General features: G+C 31.5%; 1 protein-coding gene across 1 annotated transcript; it reads right to left on the reverse strand.

Annotated features, from left to right (window-relative positions):
- Nucleotides 1-12,772: 12,772 nt before the first annotated feature.
- LOC146884876 (uncharacterized) lies at nt 12,773-21,993 on the reverse strand. Its single transcript, XM_085676062.1, has 4 exons — nt 21,902-21,993; nt 18,858-18,998; nt 16,142-16,282; nt 12,773-14,344 (listed from the first exon to the last, which is right to left on the reverse strand). The coding sequence occupies exons 1-4, from the start codon at nt 21,991-21,993 to the stop codon at nt 13,282-13,284; spliced, it is 1,437 nt and encodes a 478-aa protein (XP_085532188.1). The 3' UTR covers nt 12,773-13,281.

Here is a 21,993-nt window from a genome sequence, read left to right on the forward strand (position 1 = left end):
GCTCGTCAGGACTTAAACCAGTGCCTAAGTTGATGGAATGGCCGTTGGGGAGTTCCATGGGGGTTGTTTCCTCGACTGGTTCGAGGCGGACATCTCGGCCTATTCTGGGGTCAAGGTCTTCACCGGATAAGGCTATGCGGAAATTAGGTGGTCGCGCGATGTGATTTGTCTGTTGGATTGGGAGTTGGGGTCTTAAACTCGCCATGTAGCATTCGCGTGCCAAGCGTTGGTCACAGTGGATGGTTAAAATGTCACCGGATGGTGCCGGGAACTTCATGGCCAAATGCGGGGTGGAGACGACTGCTCCGAGGGTGTTGAGGGAAGGACGGCCCAAGAGTATATTGTAGGATGTGGGTGCATCGACTATTAGGAAGCGGATTGAGATTGTTTTTGTTTGGGTTCCCTCCCGAAAGACGGTATGGAGGTCTATGTAGCCGCGGGTGGATACCTGCTCGCCGGAGAAGCCGTATATGGGCTCGTCATAGGGGATCATAGCGGTATCAGGTAGTTGTAATTTTTGGTAGGTGGCCCAGTAGAGGATGTCGACGGAGCTGCCTTGATCAACTAATACCTTCTTAACGACATAGTTTTCTATTTCAACTGTGATGACCATGGGGTCGTCTTGTTGGTGGTCGAGGCCGTGAAAATCATCATCAGTGAAGACGATAGGGGGCATACATCGTCTGTGATGGGATTGGGTGATGTGGTTGATAGATTGTATGTGGCGGAGGTGTCTCTTTCTGGCGGATGAGGTGGAGCCGCCACTTGCGAAGCCACCAGAGATGGTGTTAATAGTACCTCGCAAGGGGGGGTCAGCAGGGGTGATGTTGGTGTGGGCGGGTTGTGAGTGTTGATCATTGGGTTGGGTGGGTTGGTTATTGTGGTTGGCGGTGGTTGGTTGTCGTTTGTGGTCGTGGCGTGGGGGGTGGTGGGTGCGGGAGGAGGTGTGGTCATCTCTGCGGATGAAGCGGCGAAAGTGGCCGGCGCGTACCAGTTCTTCAATCTTATCCTGTAGCGCTCTGCACTCTTCTGTAGTATGACCGTGATTGCGGTGGTATCGACAATATTTGGTCATATCAGCGTTAGGAGGGGTGGTTGTTTTGCGTGGTGGGGGGAGGAGGTCAGCCTGGAGGGCTTCGTCAAAGATGCGGGAGCGGGCTACTGTGAGTGGGGCGTATCTGGTGAAGCGTGGTTGGCGGGGTTCACGTGGACGGGTATCGGGGCGTGGGTGAGGCTGTGGGGTGGGATTGGGTACGGGGTTGGGATTGGGGTTGGAGGTGTTGGCGGCATTGTCATTGCAGAATTTGGTGTGAAGGGTTTGCATTTCTTCCATGCGCACATAGTCAGCGGCACGCAGCTTGAGTTCGTGCATGGAGGTTGGCGGGTGAAGGTAGACGTTGTTAGCGAAGGGTCCAGGTTGCAGGGTGAGGGTCATGCATTGGAGTATCATTTCCTGGTTAAGGTGTGGTGTGCGGAGGGCTGCTTTACTGAAGCGGTCGATGAATGTTCTGAGTGGTTCGTTGGGCTCTTGTCTGATGCCCAGTAGGGACATGGTGGTGGTTTGGTGAGGGCGGCTGCCGGCGAAATGTGTGGAGAACATGTGGGAAAGGGTGTCGAAGTTATCAATGGAGTAGGGTGGGAGGGTGGTGAACCACTCTAGGGCGGGGCCTTTGAGTGTTGTGGGGAAAGCTTTGCAGAAAACTGCGTCCTGGGACGTGTACAAGGCGACGTGGGTGATGTAAACTTTTAGGTGTTCGTCGGGGTCAGTTTCGCCAGTGTAGCGGTCGAGGTTGAATGGTTCCCACTGGGTTGGGAGGGGGGTGTTAGCGATAAAGTCTGTGAACGGGTGGCGGCGTCTGGGTTGGTGAGGGGTGGGAATGTGGGGTGGGGGTGGGTGGTTGATCATGGTAGGGAAAGTGGAGGTAATGTTGTGAGGCGGGATGTGGGTTGTGGGGAGATATGGGGGATTGTAGGGTGGGACGTATGCGGTGTGGAGAGTAGTGGGTAGGTTGTGGGGAATATGGGCTGTTGAGGGTGCTGTAAGCCCTGGGTGATTGGGTGGGAGGTGGTGGGGGTGTGTGGTAGTGAGAGGGGTTTGTTGGGTGGAGGTGAAGGTGTGGGGGGTGGGGTTGTATTCGCTCTCTTCCTCTGTAGGTTGGAAAGCTGGAGACTTCACGGCTTCAAAGGTCTCTTTGGCTTTTCCCTTTAGGTCGGCATCTGCCTCGATTCTCCTCCTGAGGCGGGAGTTCTCTTGTTTGAGCGCTTCCATCTCTTCAGCGTTGCGCTTCTTCAGGTCTGCGATTTCTTGTTGCATCTTCATCTGGCCGTCTAGGATGGCAGCCAAGTCAGGGGTGACGCCAGGAGGTCCAGAGGGACCAGCGTCAACTTGCCTGCTAGCTCCAGCTTTGCTGCGGGTAGAAACCATCTTCGGAGAAAAGCGGGTACTAAGGACGTTTGTCTCGAGCCCCACGGTGGGCGCCAATTGTTCCTGCAGAGGGACAAATAAGATGAGTTAGGCACGAGCGTCACCTTATCATGTAGTCCGCTATCTCCTTAGCTGGCCTCTTCCCATTCGATACATGTCGGCTTGAACCCAGGAGGGGTTACCTGCAGAAGAATCTCCGAAGCTCAAGTAAGTCAAAGCTCTCAAGAGTCAAATCAGCAATTAATGAATGCGTACCTTTAAATGATGGGGTCCACGTGTATTTATAGACATTAATGACGTTTGACCATTTCATGGGCTGGGCCTTGACTTGGGCTCTAGCTTGGGCCCCAACTTGGGCCATGAGTGGGCCTGGTCCCAAAACGGGTTCCAGAGGTGTATTGAAGTGGGTTAACCTTGTAGGCAAGTAGTCGGTTTTGGCCGGCTACCTGCCTAGATGACTAGTGCTGGTTGTGTCCGGGTACTAAATGGTATGTGGTTTTAACGTGTGTACTGTTTACTTGATTGGGTTTGGCTAGGTACAGTACACCAGTCCCCCAGCCTTGTCCGACATGGGTTGTCGGTCAATGATAGCATGTGTTGGTGAGCTAGCAAAACCGGCTAGGTGTGATACAAAACCATTATTATATTATACTAAATTTTTTATTTTCAGATACATATTTTAATATATTGATTTAGAAGATGAACTTTTAGAAGTCCAAAGATTGAAATTTTAATAAATTTAGAGCTTCTACTTATATATTTTTCTACTATGTTATATAAGTATTATTTTCATTTCTAATTGTTAAAAATTTTTTTTATTAATATTATTCATTCTCTGTTTTAATTGTATGGTTATACTTAATATACTTATTGAATATAAAATATATTTTAAATAATTAGTAATGCCAATTTTGTTCACAAATACTCTTACTAATTATTAGAATAGATCCATAATACATACTTTCAATATATAAATATATTACCATTTCACTGTGATTATTTTAATTTTCAAACACTTATATTTACCTATATATATATATATATATATATATATATGATTTAAAATTATTTATCTATAATCAACATATATCAAAATATGGTTTTGTTAAGGAATTTTTATAACAAAATTAAATAATTAACTGTAGATAAATATTTTGTTGAATTTAAAATAAGGTATTTTATGTGATTTTTTTTTCTAATAGTAAATCTATTTTTTATAATAAATATCAATTTTATTATTAAACTAACATATAATAATAACTTATTTAACATTCATTTTGGTTACTCATATATATGTTTTTACTCCTGTAAAATGAATACTTTTTAACGTAATATATTTTGCTAATTAAATATTATTTCAATAATATTTAATTTAATAAGTAATTCTTTATCTATATCTATATATATATATATATATATTTTTTTTTTTCACTGGTATATAAAACAAAATCATTGGATACGTAAGTACATGCTAGTTACGAAAGAGAAATAATATTATGTGAAAATATGATAATTTATATACACCAACATATATAAAAATGAGTTTAAATATGTGAGTCAACCTGGCTCGTTACGGGTTCAATTGGATTGGATTGAGAAAATTTTCATTTTTTCAGGAGTGGATTGAACTCAACCCAGCTCATTTAACTCACATGTTAAATAAGTTTGAGCCGCGTTGAAAGTGAGTTGACTCACTTAACCCACAAACATTTTTTTGAATTTTTTAAATTTTTTTAATAATTATTTACTACTCATAATTATATATGTTCACAGTTTCATATTTTTAAAAGCTAGATTGTTGCTTAATAATATTTAAATAGTTTGAATGTTTGATTAATTTGATCGTCAAGTTTTATATATATATATATATATATATATATATATATATATACTTTAATCTTTAACTATAATCTTTATAGTAAATTATTCAAGCAACCGTCTTATAAACATTTTTTTTTTCTAAATTAGCATGACAAAAATATGTAGTTTTTTTATTTATATTTTATTGAATAGCATGACAGAAAATGTGTAATATTATGTTTTCTTAGACTATTTGATACTTTTTTGGAAACAATTCATCATATATTGGTGGTGAGTATGATCAAGACATTGATTCTTGATTTTGTGATTGTCAACTCATGGGTTGCTTAAAAATTTATTTAAATATTTAAATACAAATAAATAAATAAATAAATATTTTTTTTGTATGGATTGGTAAACCAATCCATTTAACCAACCAACCCGTCATGAATTGAGCCAGATTACAAAATATATGATTCACCATAAAATGAGCCGGGTTGGGTTCACACATTTTCAACCCGGCTGACATGTCTACCAACATGGAAACAAAATAATAAAAAAGTAAAAAATAAACGTTACATACTAAATTGTCTCATATTTATGTTATAGTAAATTACTTGAACTTTCTTGAGCTTATAAACATATCAAATTGTTCTCAATTCCTTTTATCTCCATAGTTTGCGAACTTTCCATTCTTCCCTCCTCCAAACAAGTATGCAATCAGCCATAGTAAAACATTTTTAATATGCTGTACTTCTGAATTCGCTGCTCCGCTTAAGTCATCACTACATTGTCACAATTTCAACATTGTAACATAAGTTAGTGCAGTGAGTGATAAATGTAACGATGAGAGTATAATGGAATTCAAATATTATTTCAAATGAAACCAAATTATTGTAGAAATATGATAGACTTACAATTTTTTAATTCAGAGATTTTGTAAACATCATAGTATTGTCAGGTTTTACAGAGGGGGTTTCACTGGGGAGAACAACACCAATGAGATCTGAACCTAACCACATAAGACACTGACACCACTCTCAACCCAAAACCTTAAGGCGTTAGGTTTATGTCTTGATTCTTATATAGTGTTCTACTTTCTCATTTCTGGTCAATGTGGGACTTAGACTCACACTTGTATTCCTAACAATCTCCCCCTCAAGGGTGAGTCCCTTCAACCACATTGGTACACTCCCCCTTCAGCGGAAGCATTCCCAACCACGAGTACTCATTTTCTGCCCTTTTCTGTACCGCCGTTATTCTTAACGGGACTCGCTTACCTGGAACCCTTTTCGATACTAGGACCATACTGGTACTGCACTCGTCTGAGCCGGTATTAACCATCGGCTCTGATACCACTTGTCAGGTTTTACAGAGGGGGTTTCACTGGGGAGAACAACACCAATGAGATCTGAGCCTAACCACATAAGACACTGACACCACTCTCAACCCAAAACCTTAAGGCGTTAGGTTTATGGGTCTTGATTCTTATATAGTGCTCTACTTTCTCATTTCTGGTCAATGTGAGACTTAGACTCAGACTTTCTCATTTCTGGTCAATGTGAGACTTAGACTCACACTTGTATTCCTAACAAGTATACATATGAACCCTAAAAGTCAATACAATGAGTATGATATTGTTGTTACTTTCAAAATTTTAAAAATATATAAATATTATGTATCTGACATTTTTGGAATGTAAAACAAAAAAGGTAATACCTATCAAACTCATGTAAAGATAACAATGTAACAGTACCGATCTAGATTACAAGGTTTTTTTTTTTTTTTTAATGCAATACCTGTTAATTCTAGCCTTTGTAAAGTTTTGTTTTCCCTTTCTTTTATTATTGAACGCGTTGGAGATCTCTTCAGCATGAATTTCTGCCTCAACAGCCATTTGTTCCCCTTCATCATCATTAATGAATGCGCCATATATACCTCTGGTTCTGGGTCTGCAAACAAAATTAATTAATATAAAATTAAGACTGTTTATCAAATAAGTGATTATAATTAGGAGAATATTAACGGTTTAAGATATAATTAATGATCTCTAATTTTACAAAAGTTTTTAGCTGACGTTAAATTAATTATGACCTCAATAATCATTAATATGGTTTTACTTTATTAAAAGCATAGGATTTATATTTGCTTGCTTTGAGACTGAACTCCAACTTAAACCTGTTTTGCACAAGGCTTGGTGGGATTATGCTTTGAGACTAAAACCATTTATTAGGTAGCTTGAGACAACTTGTTATTCCATGAATAAACAATTTTGAATACACATGATTTGATATAATAATGACTATAGACATAAATACCATTTCCTCTCCAAAATTATCTAAATTCTAACTTATCTGCCATGTTTCAAGTAACTTACAAGAGTTGAAATCAAGAAAAGATTTGGTTCTTATTTTAACTTTTCGATATAGAACCAAAGTATGAAAGGGGATTATCCATACCTTGTTATGTTATATAAGCATATCAAAGCACCAAAGCACAAGACAGCAAACAGAAGATAGAATAGGAGATGGAGATCGAGCTCAAGAGTTTGCATCTTAAAATAACTAAAGGAGAGTTAGTTTAGTAGTAGATAGGTAAGAAGAATCATCTAAGCTATGCATATTTATAAGATCGAGAAAGGTGCACAAATGGAATTTGATGTTTCAACAAAAACAAAGTATTTTAAAAAAATATATTAAAAACAATTTTCACTTTCTTATTGAAAAAAATAAAGAAGTGAATGGACCGACAAATTACAAAAATTTTAAACATGACACATAGAATATATTTTATCCCTACACTTTAACATGAAATTAAAATTTACCTCTTTTGATACTTTAGTTTTCAATTTTTAAAACTAAATGATTATAATTTTTTCATTTAACGAAATTAATTTTTAAATTTATTAAATAATATTTTAGGTTGACATTTATACTAAAATATGTAAAAACAATATAAACAACTCAATTAAAATATAATAAAGTGTTGACCAATGGACCATTAATGGAATACTTCCAGCTATAGGTTGTTAATAAGTGGTGTTAAATATTGTATTAGCTGTTTTTAAAAATAGTGAACATATAAAAATTAAGACAAAGGTAATCATGAGTGGCATGCGTCGTTTCCTTTGCTTTTCCATTTTTCTTAGTATTCCCTTTGCTTTTCCATAGTTTTTAGTATTCTGGTGGAGACCCGGCCGGTCTTCCACGTTGGAAAAGAGTTCAATTGATTAGTGTAAACCTATGACGATAAATAATGAATGGATCAAGTCTTGTGACTCTTTGTAAGCGATGTGTGCCTCATTCGAGAAAACTAGGCCAAGTTATTGCATGGTGTATCCTTAATGCTATATGAGAATTTTGTATGTCAGATGCTTTCGCTTTCTATTATTGTTCATCAATAAATATATATTCTCGCAACATAAATCGTGACCATGACAAAAAATAAATAGTCGAAAATCAGAGTTTATAATCGTCACCATAATTTATTCTGAAAAAGAATAAAAAAATAATAAAATAAGAGTTGGTTTGCAGAAACAAGATTTTGAGTTCGGAAATCGATTATGTGTAAAAAATGTATTAACACCTACATGATTGGCTTAAGGGTAAAACGAGTAAAGCATCCGCTTTAGGCCTCAAGGCTAAGAAGGCCTCAATTATTTTTTTTACTACTAACACTTCTCTATTAAATTAATTATAAAAGTATATTTAAGAAAAAAAAACTCAATTTTTATTATTATTAACTAATATACCTCTAATAAACTAATTATAAAATTATGTTTAAGATAAAAAAGAGCTCACAAAAATATTTTATTACTAATATAGCTCTATTAAATTAATTATGAGTTTATGTTTGGGAATAAAATTTAATTAAAGTATTATTAGTGTATGTTAATTTTTATTGGTAGTAAAAATGATAATTAATGAGTTAAAACATTTTTTTAATAAATTGTAATTTTGTTTACAAGAAAGAGAATGATTAGCTATCTATATTATCTCATAATCAATTTGGATTTTATTTTCTTTGTTTGTCTCTCAATGACTTCTCATACCTCTTATTTTATTTTCTTCTAATAGTCTTTTTTTTTAGGATTTTGACAGATTACATCCCTTAAATCTCTTGAATCTCATGTTTTTCGTGTGTATCAATTTTTTCATCATCATTTCTGTTTGTGTTGTTATTTTTATTTTGTTTTTGTTTTGTATTCGAATTAGAAATGTGTTTCTTTTGTTTAGTTTTGTTTTCCGGTACTTTTAGATTTACAGGTTTCGAGAGTTTTTTTTTTTTTTGCATATATCTTGAGGATAAATTGATTTTTTTTACAAAATTATTAATTAGATTATGTTTAATCTTTTGGTGAATAATAAATTAATTGGAACATAATTCAAAATTAATTTTTTGATAGAAAGATAATTCAAGTTTAGGAGAAAAAAGATTTACTTTCGAGTTTAGAAGAGCAATATTTTTTTTAATTATTTTTATTAATGATTAATCTTAAAATAAATAATTTGCAAGTTTGTGAAAAAGTTGAGACTTAATAACGAAAAAGAGACTTGAGACTTCAAGTGATTGTAAGTTTACCATCAAGTTTATTTTCTTGACAACCAGAACCAAGTTTTATTGTTTTAATTTATTCGTTTTATATATTTATCTTTAGTAGTGTTTTATAAATATTATCATTTTTTTATTTCATATAAAAATATATAAATATGTCAACTATAAAATTTGAATCAGACTATTCAAAAATTCAAAAGAAAAAAAGAATTGAGACTTTAATTGCAAAACAAAAAAGAGTTCTCTTGTGTATTACAGTGTGTAGATATTTCATTTTTGAAAGAAAAATGCTTAAACCTTGAAAAATCTTTAAAACATGATAATTACTTGGATATTGATGGATTTGGTTTAATTTCATAATTAAATATTTTAAGAAAAATTATAGGTGTGGAAAATGATAAACCAATTGACATTCTTAATTATAAAAAAGAATAAATTCTTTTCCAAATGTATATATAACTTATAGAATAATGTTAACAATTTTAGTGTCAGTTGTTTAAGCCAAAATGAGTTTCTCAAAGCTAAAGATAATAAAAGTTTATTTAAGAACAACAATATCTCAAGAAAGATTAAATGAATTAGTCATATTATCTACTGAGAAAGAGATGTTAAATAAAATTAATTATGACAATTTAATAAATAATTTTGCATAAAAAAAAGCTCAAAAAATAAATTTTAAAAAAAGGCATCATATTTTAAATTTGTTTTAGGCCTCACAAACCGTTTAGCCGCCCCTGGCACCCTACAATATTCGTCCTAAGACGGTAGCTTTAATTAAATACGCAAAATGGTTGTGATTTTTATAAATGTTTATTTTCCCCAAAAATAAGAATAAAAGAGTACATAAAGAAACAATCTCAGTCCTACGTATTTCCATTCATAATGGAAAATTAGGAATCATGTAGTTTTGGTAGAAAACTATTAGAAAATGATTTGAAATATGTTGGATTTTTTGGAAGTGAACCTGACAAGGATTAGCCTCGGTCCTACTTATATCTATTAATAATGGAGAATCATGAATCACATAGTTGTTTGGAAAACATTTATCATTAGAAAACTTTTATAGAAAATATTTATGAGTAGAGAAGTTTTATAAGGAACATTTGTTGGTAGAAAACGCTTTTTATTTTAATATAAAGTTTTGTAACACCAAAGTTATGAATACGAAAAAGAATTCTGAATGATTTTAAGACAACTAGGTTAGAAATGTATCCAAGGTGATTTAAAATATAGAAATAACCAAATTAGAAGTGCATCTAAAATAGTTTTAAATATTGGAACAACCAAATTAGAAGTGTATCCAAAGTTGTCTAAAAATATTTGAATAACCAAATTTGAAGTGCATCTAAAGTGATTTTAAAATCTTGGAATAATCAAATTAGAAGTGCAAAGTGATTTAATATTAAAATATACTAAAAAAATACATCCAGAATGATTTAAAACAAATTTAAAATAACCAACTTAGAAATATATATAGAAACGTTATTAGTATTATTAGTTTAAAATATATTTCTTATTACTCTATTTTTTATGAAAATTAGTGCACTCTTGAAAATATGAATTTTAAATGCATTTATGTAACATCAATTTTAGTAGTATAAAACTATTAAAATAAGACATTTCATATTATAATATAAATTAGAGCACGCGACTGATGTATATGAGAATCAACCTTCTATAATTATCCAAAATATAACAAAGCAATAGTACCATAGGCAGAAAACAATGCCATAAGCATAACATAAAAACATGAAATAGTTGTCCAAAAGGATTGCTCACAGAGCAAGGAATTGCAAAATAAACAGTTCCAATAGGGACTCAAAAGAGTGTTAACAAACATGCCTACACTAAACACCACCGTCTCTGCCATCCGCACGATCACCAGAAGTTTCCACAACCACTCACGCCATAGAGAAAGAGTAAGCTAGTTGCAAAAAGAAAAAAGAAACACACACACACGCGCGCGCACACACATACACACACACACACACACACACACACACACACACACACACACACACACACACACACACACATATATATATATATATATATATATATATATATATATATATATATATATATAACACTCCTCAAAAGAATATCAGAATAATACACCAATTACACCAAGCTAAGCAATATCAACTAACCCATCACACATGATGACACTCTAGACTCAATTATCCGGATCTAGACATTGATGTATGATTTTTTGTGGTTTTTGCACTTGTGGTGGCCTCTATTACCTGCAGAGTCATCGTCAATGAGTTTTACCCCACCACACAAGGTTAGTCCCTTTATAAGAACCCTGGGGTTGTTCTTAAAGATAGGACCTATTGCCCTTCTCACCACATGACTCATTCCACTCTACACGAGTCTTGAATGAACATTAGAGTATCAGGATAAATCTCTAGTACTGACTCCTTACATCAATGATCATATTACTAATTAAATCAAAAAGGATTTTCCCCATGGAATCTCCTATATTCCCACACAAGCATTTGAAAACACATATTAAAAACCATACAACATATGTCTCTCTTGGAAAATAACTAATTCTTATAATTTTTTTCCAATCCAACTTAGCAACACATTATGCAAACGATTTGGAATTTTAGAAATAAAACTGCAGCTTGTGTAAAGCTCCAAAAATTTTGTATTTATATTTAAATTAAAGATGATTGAATCAAGAACCAAATGCAACAAGAACAAACTTAATTGAATAACTATAGAGAAAGTTATGCACCAAACAAGCAACAAATGTCAATGCTGTCAACAACCAAACTACAGGGACCTTGCGATAAAAACTGCTCTCACTACAGAGCTCTGATTCAAGATCCGACCGATCAAAGTCAAGAACTATGTGTTATGGATCAGCTATTAAAATTTCAGTTTGATCCAACAGTTAACGAAGTAGGAACCTTCATTTTACGAAAAGTGTACAGTGTAGGAAAATGGGTAGCGCCACACCATATGCTTCTTTGTTGTGAGATTTTGACTTGTTTCACTACACAATTTGGTATCTTGCACTTTTATCTTCTCAAACTCATTTCAAAGTGATTTATAGATGATACCAAACTGAACAATTGCAACAATCAATATCTCTCATTCCAATTGCATTTTAAACTACCTAAAATTCTCTAACTCATAGATGCCCAAACATGAAATTCATCCCCATTCAATGCAATCATCAATCAAACATACTCGGTTCATTCTAGAACGAAAATAAGAAAACTTTATTTCAAAAAAAAAGAAGGAGTTCTAGCTTCCCTTACCTTAAAAGATGTTAACTCAACAATAGGCCCCAAAAAAAGAGCACCACGACACGACTACAACTAATGGAGCTGGAAAACAAAACTAAGGGAGACGAAAATAAGATCAAGACAAAAGACAACATGGGACCAAAGCTTTGGAACAAAAAGAAACAAAACAAAAGTGGAACAAAGGTTAGGAATTGACTTACATGGAGGAAGAACGTTCAATAAGCTCGGAAGAGAAAAAAGCTTATGCCCTAACAGAATTTTCTGCTTCAAAACTGTGAAGGAGAAAGGAAACTATTTCTGGAAAGGAGATATAATGAGAATGAGTAACTGGGAGAGGAATTATAGGAGTAACGAGTGGACTGACCCTAAACCCTTTAATAAATTCAGTCCAAACCTTTTTAAAACAAACATGACTCCTACAATTTCTAATCGAGACTAATAAAAAGATGAAGCTTTGAGTTCTCAATACCTATTCAATAATTAATATTTTTTGTTTTATTAAATAAAGTCTGAACATTAGAAAATGTATAAATTAGAAAAAAATAAAAACAGAGCCCTTACTAAATAAAACTAAAAAAAACATTTTATTATGTTCTTTAAGAAAATGATAGAAGTGTCATAAATAAATTGTAATATTAAAAAAATCCTATAAATAAAAACATTTTACTCTTCTTTAAACTTTTTCATCTCTTTCTTAGACTTCATCTCTCTTTAGTGTATATATCTCCACCATCTTTATGATAACAATGATCATGTAAAGAAAGAACACCTAAAAGTGTTCATATATGAATATAAATAAAATCAAACACCAAGTAAATAGGTTATCACTCTTATAGGAAAAAGGAAATTTATGTTGTTTGACATAATGACAAGAGCCACAATCATTATAATGTATGTCAAGAGTACTTTTACAAGTATTTTCAAGAACATTATTTGATGAATGTCGAAGTCTTTAGTGTCAATATTTCTATTCTTTTAACATGGAAAGCTACTAATTCTTTTGTCATCATATGAATCAAGATTCATGTCTTCTGTAATGTGGTATAACCCTCCTTGGAGACTAGTTTGATGAATTATCTTCAATGTATCCAGATTATGAATGTGGCATATTTCATGTAAAAAAGAAATCCACAATATAAATATTTCATGAGTTTTGGTACAAATATAACATTGGCAATAAATTATGGTATAAGCAAGACATTATTACATAAGATAATTTGATTTGAAAAATTTTATGATTTATGCATAATTGACAATCACATATGTATTATTTAGTAGTTTAACATGAATATGTATGATTTCATGACATCTAATGTAAATATTTTTTATATTCATAACGTGATCAATAGGTCTAATATCAATCATCAAAGAAATCGTAGTGATCTTACCTTTCTTGCTTTGTCGTGTACATGGCTCACCATCATTGGTTTGGTTGATTTTCATTCCAGATGTTTGAAGAAATTTTAGAAGTTGTTGAATTTGTCCATCAGTGAGAGAGTCATTATTTCGATTGGCCACAATTTGATGATGATTTAGATCATTTTCTTGTATAGCATGATGCGAATTCCATTGTTGTTGGTCAGTGTTGTTATTACGGATTTTTACAATAGAACATCTGCTTCCACTTAGTTGTCTTTCGTGATGAAGAATTATCGAAAAAACTTTGTTGATGTTAGGCAAAGGTTCCATGAGAAGAATTTGAGTCCTAACATTTGTATATAATTCTCCTAACCCCTTCAGAAAGCACATAACATACTCTAATTCTCTGTAATCAGTGTCAATCTTATTGACATGACAACTACATTTGATGTTACATGTGCAACTGGGAACCGGCCTTAGAAACTCAAGTTCTTCCCAAAGGACTTTCAAATCTGTGTAATAATCTGTAATACTACGTTCTCCCTGTTTGATAGAGTTTACTTCTTGGAGAAGATCAAAAATACGAAAATTTTCCCCTTTTGAAAATCTTTGCCTTAAATCTTCCCACAATTCTTGTGCATTATCAATATAATCGATACTTGGTCCTATTTGTGGAGTCAGAGTGTTTGTTATCCATGATATTACCATCATGTTGCAACGTTCCCAAGCATCAAAGATGGGTTCATTCTTTGTTGGTTTGGTGATATCACCATTGATGAACTTCACCTTGTTCTTGAGCAAAAGAGCACGCTGCATACCTCTACTCCACAAGTGATAGTTGGTGCCATTTAGAGGAGGAGTAAACAGAACCAACCCTGGATTTTCATCCGGGTGGAGATAGTATGGACTTGAAAGATTTTCTGAAGGATCTTTATCATCATTCCTGTTCATAAAAAAGAAATTAATGAAAAAATATGATAGAAAAAGAAAACAAGAAGACAAAATAGCACAAGGAAGCAAAGAGAGATCAACCTGCTTTTTTATACCATATTGTGAAGCCATGATATAGAGAAAGAAAAAAACTAGAAACTCAACATACAACAAAGGTAGAAGACGGTAAACAAAAAACAAGTACTTTATTATTATTTTCAATTTGCAAACACACACCACCTTATGATGGTTAAACACATGAAAAAAGGACAACAACCATAATCCAACCATAAGATGGATGATGAGACATATTTTGTACTTATGTTTATAAACCCATAGTACACCTAATGCAATTCTCATATGCTTTATTTATTGTTTTTAGCACATTTCCCCTCAATAGTAATAAATTTGGTTTATTATACCTATTTGTTTTAATTTTTTATCATGTGACATTTGCTTATTATTTTAGTCATAACTTTTTCTTTTAAAAAAAAAATATTTTTGGCTTAATATAATTGTATTGGATTCTACATTTCTATGACTTCAAAATAGACATGTAGTTTACTGGATTTAGAGGTTCTTTGTTATTTTCTCTGATTTTTATTTTTTGAAATTGAGGATGATTTGCTAAAACTTTGTAAGAGAACACATATCTACTATATGTTGTTGGTTTGAGCTTAAACTTTTGTAAACTGATTTATAACCTCATTATATCCCAAATTCACGCTCATGTTTGCTTCAGATTTTACACCATTTAAGTAGTTTAGATGTGTTTTAAACTCAAACACATAAATCATTAACTAAATTTCAGAGTTTTAAAAATGACCTTTTTACCTTCTTTTATTTCTATTTTGTTCTGGATTTTTCCTTTTCTTCTATTTTATATGTTTTATGTTTTTCGTAAAAAAAAAAAAGAAAAACTAATCAAACAAGTTAAATTGAGTTTTGTGTTGATAGTTCATCGTTGAAAGTTTATTTTTTTCTTCTCCAACTTTGATTTTGCATTGTTAATTGTGTGTAACGTGCGAAGAAAGTGCGAAAAAAGAAAATGAGGTATCAGAATTAGTTACAAGAGAAGGACACGTGATAGCATCTCTCAATAAAGTGGAATTATGGAAAAATAATAGTGAGAGAAAGGAAAAAGGGTATTTAGTGGATTTTAGGTCATGGGAAGGGAGTTAGTGGATGAGTGATGTTCTGGAATTCCTTTCTGTTTTGAATCTTGTTACGATAGTGCTTGTTAAAATTGTTATACATTCAAAGTCTTTATTACAATTGCATTGCCTCTGTTTTGTTAAACGAAATTTAATACCCTCACCGTTACATTGTGTTTCTAACTTTAGAAAGTAAATTACAAATCCATTGAATCTTGATTTGATTATTAAATATTACAGATTTGATTAAATAATACTTTGATTAATTCATATAACTAGTTTTGTTGATTAATTATTCAGTATCTAATATTTAGATAACGCTATAATTTGATTCTTGAATCTATCTATCTATCTATATATATATATATATATATATATATATATATATATTCAATTTTAATCTCTTTCGTTTTTTCATTTTGTGTTATTCTCTTTTCAAATTTGTAAGTTCTCAAATTAATTTCTCCGTGAAAGATACTAAACTTAAATACGGTAAATATATGTCTTTTAAAATAAAAAACATAAAATACGCTTTATATAATCAAAATAAAAAAGAAAGTTAGAATATTTATTTTTATGAGTAATGTGCCGGAGAAAACAAGAATAACCATATTAAATTAATGAAATGCAAGATTGAGGATAATTTATGAGAAAACCTTTTAACATGATGAACTTCAATCATTTGGTTGCCCATGACATGGAAGGAATTTCCACTGAGATCTGGAGCATCAACACGTTTCCCGAAGACTTGTTGTGTGCCCTCTTTATTATGGTATGAACCAATGACACCTTGGGGTCTGCAAAATTATTAATAAATGTTGAATTGAGATCGAATTTTTAGTGAGACCATTAAATTTACTAGTGTTGTGTTGATTTGATGTTGAACGGATGTGAAGACACATTACATAGTAATCTTGACGTTTTTTTTGAAGAGAATTAACAACAAGGGAATGTAACAATTAGCAGGATTTATCAGTTTTTTAATCTCGCGTGATACGCAATTATTTGAGCTGATTCATTGGTTAAATACAACTTTATCCCTTTATCATTCCAGCTTTGAACAACGATACTATTTAAAATTCATGAAGAAAACACATTAGATTTCTGATAAAAGTGAACATGCGAGATTAATCACACCTCACATGGAACGGATATGTGTGTGAAAGTGAGAGATCGATCTCAGCTCAAGTAAAACGGATCTGTGTGGGCATGAAAGTGAGAGATCCAATCTCCCATAACATGGAACGGATTTGTCAACGCTCCAAAGTTATAGATATTCCATCTACAAATCACAATTGAATTATTGATGTTGCAGTAAAAAATAACCTTAGCTGCCAATGTTATGATCAGAGAGCTTGGACGTTCTTTTCATCTTCTGCAAAATATTTTGATGTATAGGTGGACATCGAGACATCGATGATGTAATAGAGAAAATAATATGAAATTTGTACCAAGATAAATTAAGTTATATTTGTGTATGTAAATTGAATAAAATATTGTGATTAATAAAATAGCAAGACCTACGCTTGAGAATAAAGTAAGGGAAAGCAGTGCAGGAGAGTGAGAAAAATATGTAATTTAGGAGTTGGTGTGTCTATAAATGTGCATATATTGGAATTGCTAAATTCAGAACTCATATCAATCTAACTCTACTATTCGGTGTGTCTGTATGATGATAATGAAGAATATGAAAGCAAAGATGTTTGTGGTGTGTGTGGTGTTGCAGGTTGTTTTAAAAAAAGAAAATTATCAAAATAAATTTATTCCTACAAATATCAATTTATATTATTTATTACATAAAGGGTAAAATAGTAATCTCAACAATATTTCTATTAAAACATATTTTTTAATTTATAACAAATTTTCATAAAATTACTTCCAAATCTATTTACAAAAATATCTAAGGATGTGTTCTTCTGGGGAGATGGATATGAGGTAGAGCGTGAAGATGAATTTGTGTAGATTTGGATGGATGAACTTTTGTGTTTTTTTGAGTGGATTTAGAGAGTAAAGTGTGTGAATTTGGAAATAAATTTTATGAAAGTTAGTGAAAGATTTGATTGATGTGATAGATAAAATAAATTATAAAAATAGATATAATTAGAAAGTTACCAAAATACCCTTGATGGAAGAAAATGATTTTGTAATTTAATGTTATAAAAATAATTATAATTAATTAATATGAATTAAAAAAATATTAAAATTATATTAAATTTTAAAATAAGAAAAATTAAATTTTCATGAATGTAAAAAAAAAATTATACAATTAAATTTTCAAAGAAAGTTAAACAATTAAACTTTAAACAAAAGTTATATAAACTTTAAAAAAATTTAAAAAAAGTTAAAAAAAAGTTAATAAAAAAAGTAAAGAAAAAAGTTTAAAAAAATTTAAAAAAGTAAAAAGAAACAAAAAAAAAACTACGACACCGATGTCGTAACCGGTGTCATCCCTTTATAAACCAGGACACTGATTATGTAACCGGTGCCATCCACTTCTCAAAGCACACTACAACACCGGTGCTGCACCGGTGCATATCACCACCACACCACGTCCATCGTCCAACCACAGCCACCACCTAGCCACCACCGCAGCCAACCACACCACCCCTTCATCCTCTTCGTCGACCACCTCATTTTCTTCCCTCCATGCACTCAACAATCACACACACGCACACACCATAGGTAGAGGTAGAGGAAGGAATCTCGCCACATGCTTTTGAAAACGGAAAACGAGAACAAGGGTACTTTCGTAATGTATACAAAAGGCAATATCTTTGCACTTTTAAGAGGATGGATTAATACATCTATCCTCCAAATCTGCTCTCGCATATCCCTTCAAATAATCTAAAACGAACGTGCTCGAATACCATAATCCGCTCTCTTAAATTTACTTCAACAGTGCGAAACCCTCATATGAACACTATGTAAATCCCTTAAAAAAAATAACACATAATTCACTCTCAAATTCATTCAAACTCATTCATTTTATTTCTCTCAAATGAACACATCATAAATGAAATATGTTTTCACACAAATCTCTACCAACTCTTGAAGTGAGAGACTAAATATTAAAAGTTCATTGCCAAATAATTCTTATTAACATATTTAATTTGTAGTAATATTTTATAATTTTATATGCACACTGTGTATACGTACACCATAAGAGACAACGTATTTATAGACGCAGAATAAAAAATGATCCAAATGAAATGCACAAATTACTTTAGTAATTCTCCTTTAAAACTATGAAATGCACACTGTATGTAAAAGTCTGCCCAAACTCATCCAAAAGAACTTTATGACTACAAAGTTGAAGTGCACAAAACCAAATAAAAAACATTTCTAAGTGTAGAGAAGCATTTATAAGAAAACCTGTCTGAAACAGCTGTTGTAGCATCTTCACGTATTTGATTGCCCCTTTTGACATCTGAAACCTCGATATTTGGAACGAGTTGTTGTGTTCCATGATCGTTAAGGAATGAATTAAATATACCTAAGGACCCACCTTGGAACCTGTCGAATTATAACGAAGGGTTAAATATATTTTTAATTTTTTAATTTTAAGTAAAAATATAACTTTTTTTTTAAAATTTTGATTTAATTTGGTTTTCTAACTTTAAAAATGTTTAGATTCAGTCTTTTTAACCAATTTTTTAAAATTTAGTTAACATTTTAAACATTTTTCACAAGAATATTTGAGTTGTTTGCATCGTTTAATACATTTCCGTTTTAATGTTAACTAAGAAATTATTTTGAAATACGTTTGAAACGTCAAATAAATTTAATAAAATTTTGTCAAAAGAACTAAATCCAAACATTTGTAAAGTTTGAGACTAAATTGGGTCAAGGTTATGGAGATGAACTAATTTCAATTTTCACTGAAAGTTAAGGAATCAATACATATTTAACCCTATATTTAATTAGGAATTTGGTTAATATATTTAAATTTGTACTTTATTTTTAGTTTCATATTTATTTTATTTATTTCTCTGTATTCTGAATATTGTTAATGTGGTTTTATTTGTTAAATCAGCGTTAACAACGTTACAAAATGACTACGTGTGATGAAAAATTGGATCATGTTATCATATCATAAATGTAATGGACTCCTACACCAAATTTGTATCCAAAGTGAGTTTCAGAAATTTGAACGGGTCAGAATTTGATCTCTTTTGAACTTAATGGGCGTGGAGTAAAGCATTTTGCGACAATAAAGCATACGAGAGCTTCACCCCATAATCGGTATTTAGAATATATTCTTTTGAAGGTGATACACAATGATAAAAGAAAATGACAGGAAGGATCGACTGAAAATTCAATCTTATAATCTATAATGAGATTAGAGAATGACACAACTGAATTTACTAAATTATCCTTCATTATTTAATTTATGTTACATATGATTTTGCGATTAAAATCAATACACATAGTTTTAGTTTGCTTTCTTGATTCTATGTTAACTATAATAACAATTTATTATGATTATAATAAAAAATTATTACTTCTAAAATTACTATTAAAAAGAAAAAAAAAAGTTTCCATGTAAATTAGATTCTACCTTATATATTAAATTTATTTTTATACAAAATATATTGTATCATTCATTTTTTATAAATATTTTTTTATATTTTCAATCATTCAATAAAATTTATAAATAATTTTAAATTATCTTTATATAATTTTATATTACCTATAATAATAGAGACATTTTGGTAATCTAACCTTTTTTATTAAAGTTTTTTTAATATATCACATCAGTCAATTCAGTTACAAACTTTCACAAACTTCTACAAATTTCACTCTCTAATCCACTGTAGAATCACCTCTGAATTACTTAAAAGAAATAACATCAACTTCACGCTCTAATCCTTTCAATCTCTTCTTCTCCCTCTCCATCTAATCTTTCCTCTCAAGAGAACACAATCTTAGGGATGCCAGAGGATCGGATCAAATACTAATAATATTTATCTTTTATTTGATTTGTAAAAAAAATCCATTTATGACTTATTTGTCTACTCATTTGATATTTTTTTAAAAAATATCTTTAAATTTTTTTGTAAAACTTATAAGTATACGTAGATATTCGTTTCCATATTAATATTTAAGAAATATGTATATTTTATAATTTTTTTAAATAAAATTATAAAATTATAAAAATATGAATACAATATAAATTAAAATAAATTTTAATTTTAATTAAATTTAACATAATATAATATAATATAAATTTTAATTTTAATTAAATTTAACTTAATAAAATATAAGTTAAATTTTAGTTTTAATCTTTTACGAGTAACGGATATCCATAGGCACAAATAGTATGATATTCTAACCCGTTTATAAATGGGTATTAAAATATCCGCTACCCACTGGTACTAACTATTCGTCACGGATTTTATCTGAATATATGCATGGGCTCAGGTATTTTTATCATTCATTTGAGCACCAATATAGATCCAATGTTTTTGTGTTCTGTCAACATAATTAGATTTATTAATTAAGTAAATGGTCAAAAATATGTTTTTTGTCTCTCAACTTTAACGCAAAATTGAGATTCGTCCCTCTATGAAATTTTGATATATTTGATCCCCTATATTTTAAAAATGAATTAATATAGTTCTTTTAATTTATTTACAATTAAATTATGTTAATGAGAGAGTATATTTTCCTCCTAATATTAAAGTAAAAACTTATCAAACAATATAAATAACTTAAATGATAGCATGAGAGCATTTGATACAATAAAAGAAATAAAAAAATTAACATAACTAGAATAAAAAAACTATATTAATTGATTTTTAAAATTTGAAAATCAAATTGTATTAAAGTTTTAAATAAACAAATGTTAATTTCCGTCAAATTTTAAGAAATAAAAACATCTAAGTAAGTAAAAAAAGCATTAGATGTTGACCACATCCTAGATACGATGAAGATCAACAAATCAACTTCCATAGATACTGTATGTTGAACATGTCATTTAGCATTCTTCTTCTTTTTTTCTTTAAATTTAAATATTAAATCAAGAGAGCTTCAATAAAATCTAATAAAACATAAATTAATTTTAAACATCTACTTTATTTTATCGTCTAAAGTTGTTCTACAAAAACTTGTTTTTTTTCAAACAAAATTTAACTCTGCATCTACCTCTTCAACTAGAACCTTTATTATCACACATGCCCTTGTGCATGAGTCTTGGTGGAGAGAGAAACCATGTATGTATTGGTAAATATTATGATTAACTTACTTGAATCGATAAAGTTATAATTAACAGCAGTTCCGATTGTGCATTTCGTCTTTCAGTTATCTAAATCCAAACTCATATTTCAATTAACTTACTTGGAATCAATAAAGTTGAAGAGATTGGTTTGTTTTAACATTTAAATATTGAATGAAATGATCGAAATGGTTATACGTACCTCCTTGTGAAAACCCGTCTCAATATCAACTCGACCAAGCAGAAGAGCAAAATATAGGCAAAAAATATGGGATCGATTGGTAGAGTCGGCAT

Source organism: Vigna unguiculata, chromosome 7, assembly GCF_037176805.1.
Source record: "Vigna unguiculata cultivar grain cowpea cultivar isolate G323 ecotype 2 chromosome 7, ASM3717680v1, whole genome shotgun sequence".
In the NCBI taxonomy this organism is placed as follows: domain Eukaryota; kingdom Viridiplantae; phylum Streptophyta; class Magnoliopsida; order Fabales; family Fabaceae; genus Vigna; species Vigna unguiculata.